The 12,889-nt window shown below is 50.1% G+C and overlaps 1 protein-coding gene across 2 annotated transcripts in view; it reads right to left on the reverse strand.

Annotated features, from left to right (window-relative positions):
* Positions 1 to 12,889, reverse strand: part of PRICKLE2 (prickle planar cell polarity protein 2) — a 104,430-nt gene that overhangs the window by 14,532 nt on the left and 77,009 nt on the right. For both annotated transcript variants that reach the window (XM_066195433.1, XM_066195434.1), the window contains 4 exons: positions 5,371 to 5,484; positions 3,544 to 3,681; positions 2,689 to 2,892; positions 856 to 1,042 (listed from right to left, as the gene is read on the reverse strand). In XM_066195433.1, the coding sequence (XP_066051530.1) occupies positions 856 to 1,042; positions 2,689 to 2,892; positions 3,544 to 3,681; positions 5,371 to 5,484 (643 nt within the window). The remainder of the gene's footprint in view (positions 1 to 855; positions 1,043 to 2,688; positions 2,893 to 3,543; positions 3,682 to 5,370; positions 5,485 to 12,889) is intronic.

Below are 12,889 nucleotides of genomic sequence, written 5' to 3' on the forward strand. Positions count from 1 at the left end.
TGCAAGAAACATTATCAGCTGCTTCTTCACATTTCTGCAGCTGAGCTTTTGGGAAGGATGTGCTGCAGGTCACAGTAGACGCATCCCCAAGTGCTTCACTGAAACCCTGCATTTCCCCTCCCTGTGCCATCTGGCTGCTGCACAGGAGCAAAATGTTTTTTTCCTCCGCAGCATATGAAGTATTTGAACATGTGAGCTCACCTCCATGGACAAAGGAAGGGCTGTCTTGCGTGCTCACTGTGCTCAGCCAAGTGGCAAAGGGCGCTGGAGAGAGCAGCAAGATGCTTCCCAGCCCACCCAGCTCGGGGACATCTAGCCCCCTGACTGAAGTGCATTTTAAATCACTGCTCTAGAAACATAAATTGACCCTGATGCATTATTTCTTTCTGTCTGAGAACATCTATCAGCAAGTTGATTGAAAAAGGCTCAGAGACAATAATGATGCCTAATGAACAAGCATCTTTTCTAACAGTAGCTCATCAAATCATGTGATCCTTTGGCAAGCTTGGATGGGAAAAATCTGAGTCGAAGTGCCAGGCTGTTTACAGGAAAATGAGATTTGAAGGGAAAAAAATGTGCCAGAGAAATTTTGCCAGAGAAGCCTTTCACTAGCTGCCACTGCTCCTGAGGTTGCCCTCCGATAATCCTCCCCTCTCTGACTACGAAAAGGGATAAACAGTGGTTTAACCAAATAAATCACCACGTTACCTCCTTGGTGGAACGCGAGAGAGGCACAAACACATTTGGTTGCCCCAGCCACGCACAGTCCTGCCCACAGCCCGCAGTCCAAGGACTTAATGCAGCAGCTCTTGTCAGAAGCAAGTTCCCCCTGGGGCTGTGCCCTCCCGCACGTACCGATGTGCTGGGCGCAGGTGTCGCAGTACTCGGCGTACAGGGACTCGAAGCAGCTGCAGCAGTAGGGCCTCCCGTCCTTCATGATGTAGCGCTGCCCCCCCAGAACTGTCTCACACTCAAAGCAGCAGAAATGCTTCATGTGCCAGTGCCGCCCTTCGGCCTCGGTACACTCGTCGGCAAAAATGATCTGGGGGAAGAAACACAAGCGTGGAGCAGAGTTGGTCAGAAAAGGGACCCGGGATGCAGACACTGTGTCTCCTGCCCGTGCAAGGCAGCTGTGCCCCTCTGCTCATGCAACCTCCAAATTTTACAGCTGGCTCCCCCAAGTCCTGTGTGGGAAAATCCCATAGTTTGGTTTGTGTTGGGGCACCCACCATTTCTTAGGAAAATCCATTAAAATGCAAATTCCTCAGAAAAGTGTTCGTGCCCAGACTACAAAGTGTTAAGGCAGAGGTGCAGTAATGTGCTGGTAAGCTCACCCATCAAACAGAGAGGTCGATCAGGGTAATAAACTCACTTATATACAACCTATCGATCTGGTGGGCTTCTGAAGAACAGAGCAGCTGCTTACTGGAACACGTTTACCCATCTCTGAAACGGGGACCTGACCACAAAGGATGAGCAGAAGCACAAGGAAAAGTGGCAGTTCTCTAGAGAGGAGAAAAGGTGGAGCTACCTTGGCTCCTCATCTCGCTGCTACCCCAGCCTGGGTACCTATAAAGGTGATGGTAGTCATTATACCAGTGGGGAAACTGAGGCACAGAGCGCTGTTAAGGATAATTGGAGAAGCAGCCATCTAAAATGTATTCAGCAGATGCTTTCTTGCTGTGTCTTCTTCTCATCTCCACCACATCTCAACTCCCAAAGCCAAGCCAGGGAAGCCAGCAGCCCAGATCTGCTCCCTGGTTCTCTACGCTGACACAGGGTACACCAAAATCTTTTCCCCTGCAAATCCTCCTATCCCTAAATTACTGTTTCTCACAATTAGTGCTTGATGTTTTATAGGAAGAGAAGCATGCTGAAGAAAGAGCTGAATGAAAGAATTAAATGAGAATTTGAAGGGATAAAAAGTACATAAAAGAAAATTACCCAGCCTAAGCCACAAAGAAGTAGAGCCAGTTATCTTTCACTGGTAACACTACAAATTTAATTGGACACATACATCAGTGCTCTTTATATCTGAAGTACAGATAGCCTTAGATATTTACTATTACATGCTTACAAGGATGGGACATGGAATTTTATAGTACATCCAGTTTTCCACACTATGGTTTTCATAACTTTAAAAACCAGAGCCATTTCCTTCACCAGCTTTTTAAACAGAGACTGACACTTGATAAGAGCTCAGAGGCAACTCTGTATGGTTTTCTATTTTAGTTTTGTATTCTATTTGTTCAGCTTCCTACAGCCTGTTAATCGCCTCTCTCAAAGCCTATTTCAGCTCGGCGTGTACTCAGACATGACCGACTTGTAAGAAATACAGCACTCATCCCACCAGGGGCTTCTTCTGCGGAAATGGAGAAGGGAGGATCACCACACCCAGCTGGGCTGAAATCACACAGCCAGGGGGGCTGTGCTTCTACTGCAAACACTCATGGAAACCCTCAGCTTCCTGTGTGTAGATGAGGTCCGAACTCATAACAGTCCTCAGCAGACTGCAACTAAGAATACCTGAAACCTCAGGAAAAGCTTGCTCGAACCCTTGGCAAAGCCAAGCCATCAGTTTGGTGTGTATGCCTCCATGAAAAAGTCAGGGGGGGAGGGGAAATGCCACCCAACCTGCCTGTGCCACCCCAGCGGGTGGCAGTGCTGGTGGCAGTTGCTGTTTCTTACCTCATCGCACGCGGCGCAGCGGGGCTTGAGGCACTCGGCGTGGTGCCTGCCACAGTAGATCTTCCCATCCTGGTAGAAGTAGATCAGGTCGACCAGCAGCTCGTTGCAGACACTGCAGATAAAGCAGGGGGGGTGCCAGCAGACACCGTGTCCTGCTCGTGAGGCGAAGACGGCCATGTCCCCTCCATTGATCTGGCCACCACACTGTCAGAAAAGCCGGGGGTTAACGGAGGTGACCCCACTGTCACCCATCTCCAACAAGATGCTCTCACAATCACTGCCCTGCATAATGCCAGGAGCTGAACTGACAACTCCATGTCAAATATCCTGAAAGCTGTCCTGACGGACCCCCAGCACTTGCACCTGGATGGGTCACAGGCAGATGCTTGTTCCATGAGTGTCATTAAATCATGGAATGGTGTGACTTGGAAGGGACCTGAAGATCATCCAGTTCTTATCTTCCTGCCATGGGCAGGGACACCTTCCACTAGACCAGGTTCCTCAAGGCCTCATCCAATCTCACCTAACACTTCCAGGGATGGAGGAGCCATAACCTCCTCAGGCAACCTGTGGCAGTGACTAAACACCCTCACAGGGAAGAATTTCTTACTAACATCTAATCTAAACATGCTCTCTATCAGTTTAAAACCATTCCCTCTATTGATATATACCCTTGTAATAAGTCCCTGTTCAGCTCTCATGTAGTCCCTTCAGGTACTAGAAAGGTTTTTAAGGCACCCCAGAACCTTCTCTTCTCCAAGGTTAACAGCCATAACTCTCTCAGCCTGTCTTCACAGGAGACATGCTTCACTTAACTTGGGTAATGGAGGTACCAGTTCATCAGCCACTACCCACCTGCTCACAGATGGCTCCTGTCATGGTTACAGGGAATGGCCGAACATTGCCTCTCCCTAAATTTTCCCTCTTCCTCTGGTTGCTGAAGAGTTTGAGCTCCCTCTTCTCCTCCTCGTCCAATGAGTTGCAATAGCGGACCTAAAAAACACAAGTGATGCTCAGTGCCTGGGGTGTCTCTGCCTCACCCCCCAGTGAGGCACCATTCCATGGGCCCTGCAAACCTCTGCCCTTGGCTGTGGGGAGGCTGGAGAAATAAAGGTATATGGGCTTCAGTTATCTGGGGTTTGGTCAGAATTTCAGGAGGTGGAGACGAGAAAAAAAGGCAGGAGGACTGTTGCTCTTTGGGTGCTCAATTTGTAAAAAGTCGGGTTCTCAGAGTCCCACCCAGACCAGCAACTGGACTGATGGTTTTCCTGCTTTCTCCATCAGCCTCCTGTGGCAGAGGTCTTCACAATATTCCATTGGCATTTGTAGAGCACAGACCCTTTTCTCTGCACAAACCACAGAGTTCCAGTGACTTGTGAACTATTCTTCCAGCACAGGATCAAGCCTGCTGATTTGCAAAACCTCTGCATTGCATGGTAATAAGGAAACAAGTAAAATAAAAGGATACAAACAATGAATGATGCAATTTCCCTGAAGCTTATAAAACTCTGAGGTTTTCCTGGCTATTTCCATCCTGCAGGCTTAGCTCTTGGCTGGTTGCATTTCAATGGGGAATACCACTGAAGAGCCAGGGAGGTCAAATGTAGCACCAGTGCCCAATCCACCCTCCGTTACTTGGGAGAGCAGGCTCATGGAGCTGAGCAGGGTTATTCACATGAGCAACCAGCACACCCTGAACGTTAAAAAAACTGAGCATGAAGGGAAACTGGATGCAAAATCTGCCAATTTTCAGAAAAGACACACAGACTTGCATGTCCAACTTGCAGGAAAATGGGCTGCAGTAGCAGCATTTGTGTGTCTTTACTCTTGTGACTTTTTGCTGTCAGAGGCTGTGGGTTTCCAGCAGCTGCCAGGGAAGCAGGCAGGCAGGTTGGGTGTATGGAAGTCCCTTCTTTGTGCCTGGAGCTCCCCCCATGCTGACAGTGCTGTGTCCATGGCACCCAGCCACGTGCAGGCAAACTTGTAAAAATCTGACCGAGATCAAACAAGTTACCTGCATGTATTTCCCAGAGCGGCTCCCTCAGAAAGTAGCATGAAAACAATTCTTTCTGTTTACACAGGGAAATTTTGTGGGTTACCAGAAGCCAGTGTTCTCACTGGTGAGATCAGGACGTCAAAGACCAGACCCCTTTGGCTGCCTTACATCATTCTTGAGAGACGTAAGAAGGTTTATTTTGCTCTGACTGGTTTTGACTCAACCTGCGGCCTCGCAGGCTCTCCCAGCTCATGAGGCTCAGCCCAGGTGAAGCCCCTCCCCAGCACACTCACTCCCACTCCAAGGTGAGTCGGAAGCAGCACCTGGAAAAAGGCTTTTGTAACTTTGGATCTGTCTCTAGATAATCTCAACAGCATTCCAAGCCACTTTTAACAGGGCCTTGGGCTCCATGGGCCGAGAAAATGCTTTTATTTCTGACAACTGAAGAAATGATTTAGAAAAATTTTAACTTTAGAAACAAACAACTCTCCACCTCCAACAATCAAAGCAAGGAGCAAATACAGCAGCTTAAATAGCAGCAAAACCAAAAATTAAAGTATATCCCCCTGAAAAGGAGAAAGAGTTAAGAAAGGATAGCCACACTTCCCGCAAGTAAACCCCAGGAGGATCAGCTGTTCCCCACCCGCAGCCCTGCTGATGTCCAAAGACATTTTCTGGATACTGACCTCATTGTCATGTGGTGGCAGCTGGTGAAGAAGTTGCTTTATGCGAGATTTTTCTCCCGGGCTGTTGACATAGGGAACCTTGTCCTCGGGCAGGCAGCTGTAGTACTGGTGCACCTACGGAGCAAGAGAGGGCACTGCAGTGGGGTTCCCTGGCCGAGCCCATGCCCCCGTGCCCGGCCAGCAGCCACCCCCTGAGGCAGCAAGCGCTGGGTCTTCCTGAAGATTTTGAGCAGGGAAACACAGCCAGGAGCTGCTTTGGGTTTGTTTTCTTTTGTCCTCCAAGGCAGAGGGGTGGCAGCCCCGGCGAGGTGGGCACGTTACCGTTTGCTCTGTCAGCCTCCATAGCGTGAGCATTGTGCCGGCTGCGGGGATGTGTCGGCACCTGCCTCGGCAGGGAGGTTAAAAAGGCTGCGCCCCAGCAGTCTCCGTGTTGCTGGCTATCTCAGCCTCCACCTCCATCAAACCCCTCCGGGCTTTTTTCTGCTGCAATTTGTGGAAATAAACAGCAGATAATATCTGTTGGAAGGCTTAGTTTTTTTCTCTTTCGTCTCAGAGCGTGTAATTAAAATCAGCTATTAAAAAGGCTGAGGAACAGCGTGCCCGACGCTGGGAGCGCAGTGCAGCCCAGAGAGGAAGCACACCCTAAATCCCAGCATCTCTCCTCCGACTGCCACACCTGGGATGCGCACTCAGGGGCCGGGCCAGCACCGGGAGGGGACTCGCTGGCTGAGGATCTGCTCCGTAATGGCCATGGTGACGTTGAACAGCTTGGGAAGAACCAGGAGAAGGTAAAGGTAAGGGAAAGCTCAGCTGGGATTGGGATTCACTGCAGCCCCAGATGTCTCTGGATGCTTGAGCAGAAACAGAAGACTGGCTGGCATCCTTAAATCTGCTCTTGGCTAGAGAGATGCAGGCTGTTCTCTCAGTGCACACAGATTTCTGCCTTTGCCATGGTGGGATTAGCCCTGAGATGCTCCCTCAGCTATCAGCAATTCATTTTGGAGTGGCTGCACTGCCTGCAGCTTACACAGGGCTTTTCCCAAATAACACTTCCTTTGCCATGGTTTCTGATCAGCTTTTCCCCTCACTGTATGCTTTGAACTTTGGCCTAGAAAGCACCACCTGGGCCAGCTCTCTGCAGGGAAGCCCTCTCTGCCTGCACAGCCCCACAGCATCTGCGGATGGATGACAAGCTGCTGTGGGTCACTGGGAGGGATGGGGACACAGGCTGGTCACACAGGGCTCGCTGGCAGGGGAGCTCACCCACGGGCTCGCAGGCTGATGGGGGTGGCTCACACACAGTTATCTTCTACAGGAAGAAATACCCTTTTATTCCAGAGTAACTACCCAAACCTAGCTTTATTCAGGAATAATTGCCCTGCATTCATCTCATTCCCTGCTCTCATTCAGAACTACGTGTGAGCAAGAGCCGCTCCAGTGGTTTTCTCAATTTATGGTTCTTCCCAAACCGATGTCACTATCCACCTTCCTCCATCACCAGGTTTTCCAGAAAGGGAGATTTTAGCAGATTTCCACACACAGGTCCACACTGCTGATGACAAGAGAACTGCTTGTGTTGCAAAGCCGAGGAACGCGCTGAGCATATGCCACTGCAAGACCCTAAATTTGTTTTGCTAAGGCACAGCAGAAACAGACCCACCAGCTATGGAAACTGTCAAAGAAAGAATGGCCGCGAAGTATTTTGTTATGTTAAAAAGAAAACAAACATCAGAATACTTACTTTGCATTTATAGAGCATCCTTCATCCCAGGGACATCAAAACACATTAAAAAACACTAAATCCTTATGACATGCTACACCAGGTAGCAAATATACGCATTGCAAAGGACTAATTGCAGCATCACGATGTTAAATGAGCCCCCTAAGTTCATGCAGCAAGTCCGTAGCAGAGTTTGCAGTTGAAAATCTCCCGGCAATGCCTCAGCAGACACACCAGACCCTTTCCTGGGCTGCCAGGGTTCCACACGGCCACGCTGTGTGTGCCCTGCCAGCACACACTCCTGCTGGCTTCTCCTGCCAAATTCCCCACGTGCAGAGAGGCTGCCTGCTGTGCCCTGCACTCACATTGGTTAGCTTGTGTTTTGATTTCTCACAACGAGGTTTTTTGCCCACCCAGTCCTTGAAGTTGGTGGAGACCATAATTTTTTTTTTTTTTTGAAGAGCTGCCAAATTACTAAAGCAACGAGCCCCAAGACGCTCACCCTGGGCAAAAACCAAGGATGGAAGCTCTTCCTTCAGCTGCCTGGGTGCTGCCTTCCTGGAGCACGATCCAGCAGGACGTACGTGCCCAGCTCTGCTCCTGCTTCCGCTGGGAAGTTTTCCATTTAGTCTCAGCAGGACTGCAGGAACTGGTTCCCATCACACCAGCAACATAGCTTGGCAGGGATGGGCAATTTGGTTTGAGAAGCAAAACAAAATAAATACAACAGGCTCCGACCTGTGTTCTGTTGCCTGAAATAACCTGAAAGGGTTTGCTTTGGATCTGCATCAGCCAAGGGGACCTTCTACAGGAGTGCTCATGGAGAGGATGGAGCAGAGGCAGCTGCCAATCCTTGTCCAGTGCCTGTGGAACAACTGATGGGGAGAAAATCCTTATGCCTGCCAAGGGATTTCTCCAGCCACCATCCCCTTCTGGGGAAAAACTTGAACCAGAGGGATGCACAGATGCTTTCACCTGGGACATCACTTCTATCCCAAGAGATCCATCCAGAGGGCAGATGAAGAGCAGGACACCCCTTGCCCAGGCTGACATTGGGCCAGGCCTGTGCATATAATACTCTCTCATCCATCATCCATTCCCATGGCATGAACTCAGCTCCTTGGATGGGAGACTGGGAAGGACAGGGTCACAGGCTGCCAGTGTCCTTGCCTCTGTGCCCAGCTGGCTGCTGACTGCATTTCTGACCTGCTGTGGGAGCAGCTGGCAGCTGGGCTGGCACAGGCCAGTGTGATGCTCAAAAATAAAGACGGAAAAGGGGATTCTTAGATCAATCTGGCTTCTCAGGGAAAAAGCCTACAGAAAGTGTTAACTTGCTGGAAAACTAAAACTGCTCAGTCTGCATTTTGCTTTTGTACAAAAGGTCACTGTTTTATGCTAAAGTAACTCCTCCTCCATCCAGCGCTGTGTTGCAGCACGCACAAGCCCTGTAGCCGGTGAGCCTTGCAGGGCCAGGGCCAGGGCCAGACCCCCCACGTGCCTGATGGCTCCTCACTGCCCTTACAGGCTCTGCAATAGGAGTTGCACCCAGATAAGGATAACAGTGTGGGCAATGACCCCGGAGAGATAACATTTCCTCTTTAAACAGTGCAGTATCTGTAACTGTTTTATTATTAAATACTTCTGCTGTACAACACCGCAGCTCTGCATCCTCCTATTTCGCCTTGCAACAGATCTGCTCTGCCCGTGATTATCCCAATGAGCATCATTAACACACAGGAGCCCCCTGTGGGGCTGGACTACGTTTCGTTCTCAGTTTCCCCCCTTGTCCCACTTCACTCTGACTTCTGCTCACATCTGGATGACAGAAATCCCAAAGGAGACTGGAAAACATCACGCTGAGTTAAAATAATGCTTCAGACAACATCACAAAGTCGTAGATGCCGTGGGGATGGTTTGGCCAGTGCACTGGACACGGGGACAGCCGTGGGTGCTGGGTGCCATGGGATCGTGGTGGGCTGGGCAAGCTCCATCCTGCTCCAGGGAGGTTCCACTCAGGACAGGCTCCATGCTACCAGAACCTGGCCCAGCAGACTCTCAAGGTGTTATTCTCATCTTCATAAGGAAAATGTCCAAACACCAAGTTTCGCTAACAAAAACTGATACAAATTTTGGAAATTAACAGCTGCTTGATGCTAAAAGGGAGGAGGGGAAGAGGGGGAGGTAGAAATTAAAACAGAAAGAAACCAGGAGAAAGGAAAAAAACATAATGTAAAAACAGGGTAGGAAAAAGCCTTTAAACTGGAGCCAACTTTATTCAAAGGCACTGAGGAAAGTAATTACATTAGTTTACAAATGCCTTTGTGTTCTGTGGTTTTCTTAGGTTTGGGGTATGTTTCCAGTTTAACTTTGACAGTTTACAAACCTACCCTGGCCCTGCTAAATAAAGGCAGGACTGCAGCTTGTCCTGCCTGTCCCAGGGTGACCAAAGACAAAACCCACACGAGCAAACCTATAAGCAAAGCCTTCCTAGAAGGAAAAGTTTGCAAACATCCTGTAAATTCAAACTATTGATGAAGGATCTCTTTGATCAATGAATTAAAGGAGGTGGAGGGGAAGTATCATATTTCTTACGCCGCAAATTGCTGTTGGGAAGTAGCATTTGGTTGTATTTGCCCTGAGCACAACACCCCTTCCTAAAGCACCCATCCGACCGGGCTGTTTGGGATGACTGTATGGCTGGGATGGACTACAAAGGAGCACATGGTGTCCTGGCACGGGTGCCGACTTGCTCAGCCCTCACAGCTCCAGCACATCCAGCTGGGCAATCCCTCCTGGCTCTCATGAAACCAAACGAACTGCAAAATCAACTGCAGGGCTTTTGCAAAGAGCCCTGTGAGGGCCGGACGTGCTGGCCTGTGTGTAGTAGGGTGTCTGAACACAGATGTCCCCAAAAAAGGGGACCTTGGTGAGTCAGCCACCACTCAGGCACAGTGCAGTAAATCATCACACAGTGGAGTCTGCTCAAAATGCAGGCACACCAGCATTCCCCAATGTCCCCTCCACGCTCAGGACAGCATCATTTCTCCTGGGAACATGCCAAGGTACCATAACCCCGGCAGCCCATTCCATGACACCCAGGGATGTCCTGTGGTAGCACAGGGAGCTGGTGGCACACTGATGTGTGTGTGCTCAAGTGTGGGCCCTTGTCCTGGCTCACTGCTGCGTGCAAACTCCCACGGGATTTGGCTGCTGAGGGAAGAAGGCAGCCAGTGGCTCTGGCAAGCCTGTGCTGGCCCGGGCGAGCAGGGCTGCTCCTGTGGCTTGCCTGCTCCTCCCCAGTGCTGGCTTCTGAACAGCACACGTCAGGCTTTAATGATCCTTTACACTGAGCACTTAAAATTGACAGAGAAACAAACTTGATGCTTTTGTATGTCTCTCATTCCTGCTGGCCTCCCTTGGAAAAGCAAGGGGGGGAAAAAAATCTCAAACAAACCACATGCAAATAACTTTCCCAATATGTCTGTGAAACACTCCAAGTGCTTGTACATGTTGACTCACACTCAAGCTCCACAGATGACAGCACGTGTGAGCCTGGAAAACGGGTTCAGTGTGCTTTGGCCCAAGTCTGGCACGTCCTCCTTTCCCAAGGCCGTTAGGATACAAAGCACTGATTTATTTTTTGAAGCAAAACAATCCTTACAGCAGGGCCAGATGCTCTGAAATGGAGAGTGGGAACTGCTGGCTGGCTCTGCCAAGCACGGGGACGCAGGGAGGCAGGCAGGCAGGCTGGAGGGATCCAGAGTGCCCCCTGAGAGCCCAAAGCCCCAGCTGGGAACAGACCTGAGTCACCCCCAGATCTGTGAGCGCCCGTGTGCCGGTACACGGCAGTGGGAGGCAGATGCAATCCTGGCGCCGGGCAGTCCGGCATCCTGCAATGCTGGGTTTGCTCTTGGAAACCCGCTCCTAAGTCAGAGGGACAAAGGCGAGGGAACAAAGGGAAAAAATCATTTTTCTAAGTGCTATTTGTTCTGGCACGCTCTGCGGCTTTCCGCACGCTCCTCTCCCACGGCTAACGGCAGCCGAGGCGTCTGAGCGCTGCTGCTCCCCGGCCGAGGACAACATCCATCCTGCCAAGCCTTTGGAGCAGCCCCTGGCCTGTAAGAGATCCCGCGGAAGCACCGCTTCCTGCTGCCATCAAAGAGACACATCTGAATGAAGGCCCTACGTCCACACACTTTAAACTTGTGAAAGCCTACGACGGGATTTTTCTTCTTTTAAGCAGAAATTGAATTTGGATTAAAAAGAGCCAGATGAGTGCTTTCAATAGCATCGAGAGCTGTCTATGTTGCGAGGTCCATGCAGGGCTCAGGGTCCCCTGGAGCACCAGGAATGATAATGATCATCTGCTGCATTGATCATCACTGATCATTCCCCTGGGTATCCCACATAACGTGCTCTTGGATTTCTACGGCATGGGGTAGCACACTTGCGTAACACTGCAACACAGAAAAGCTGTAATTGCACGCTGGAATAAAGTTCCAGGAGAAGTTTCTATCGGGTAGTCCAGGGTTTTTCAGTTTCCTTTTCTACTCCCTGTCTCTCACCTCTGCTGACCTCCACATATCTTCTTAAAATTTCTGACTCGAGCAAACCATGTCAGGCGAGTGGTTTGGTTTCTGTGACCCACCAAAAGTTACTGATTCCCTCCCTGATAATAAGATTGTCCAAGGATTAAGTAATTTTGACAGCTTCCATTGGCTCACCAAGATCACGGCAATACCCCAGGATACAGAAATTGAGCAGAAGTCCAGACACATGGTTTTGCCATGGGCTCTTTTGCAGCACGGGATGTGCTCACACTTCTCTATCCGCTCTGTTCCAGGGCAGGGGAACAACTCCAGGACCTCCTACCCCACTCCAGCTGTCCCCAAATCTCGCAGCACTGGCATCACAGGCAGAAAAGGCATTCCGTGCAGGACTGCTGCTCCATCCAGCAGCTGGGAAGCATTCGGCACAGTCCGGTGCCTGGAGGCTGGATTTAGGCAGCTCCAGCCTTGAAATAAGAGCCGCTAACTGCCGGGCTATTTAGATACCGGGAGAGTTCACCGCGGAGGTGATGGACTTACTGCTACCTCAAAGTGAAACTGGAGAGCTTTTCAAAACGTGCTGAAAGGCAGCTTTTGGGCAAAATCCTCCAGCGTGCACATGTGTAAGGGGGCAAAATGAGAGGCAGCTGCAGCTCCTGGGAGCAGAGTACACGAGTAACAGCTTCTCTGGGCTCTCAGCTTTCCATCCGCACTGCTCTGCTCTCAGGATCAGAATCTATCAGGAGGGAAGAGCTCTTCACAGGCCTTTTTTCCTTCTTTTACCAGGTTGTAAATTAGCTTGTCAGCTCCCCTCTTCTACACAGGTTTGGGGCACAGGGTCGCTTTGGTTTTACTCCTTCCTTGCTGCATGCAGGACTTCAGTCTCTTGAGGAGTGAGACAGTTTGCCAAACTCAGAAGGCTCAAGAAAGAACAAGATGGTACGATGACCGTGACACACACGTCCCCCAGAGATGCCTGGCCCAGATAATGTACTTTCTGCCTCACCAGAATAGTGAAAATCTTTACGTAAGGTGTAAATGCATGCTCAGTGTAGGTTCATCTCCATTCTCCTTCCCTCACTTTGTGACCTGAACAGCAACTGATGAAACTTGGAGGTTTTATAACTCAGGCCCTTGCAACAGGTCTTGCCAAGTATCCAGAAGGATTAACATGTATGTCAGCTCCTGAATAAATTTCCTGTGACAGCTACAAGTTTCACACCAATGCAAAGCTCTTGAGGTCCAAGCTCTA

The sequence above is a fragment of the Chamaea fasciata genome, unplaced genomic scaffold, assembly GCF_029207755.1.
Source record: "Chamaea fasciata isolate MVZ Bird 193981 ecotype frontalis unplaced genomic scaffold, bChaFas1.0.hap1 SCAF_13, whole genome shotgun sequence".
Taxonomy (NCBI): domain Eukaryota; kingdom Metazoa; phylum Chordata; class Aves; order Passeriformes; family Sylviidae; genus Chamaea; species Chamaea fasciata.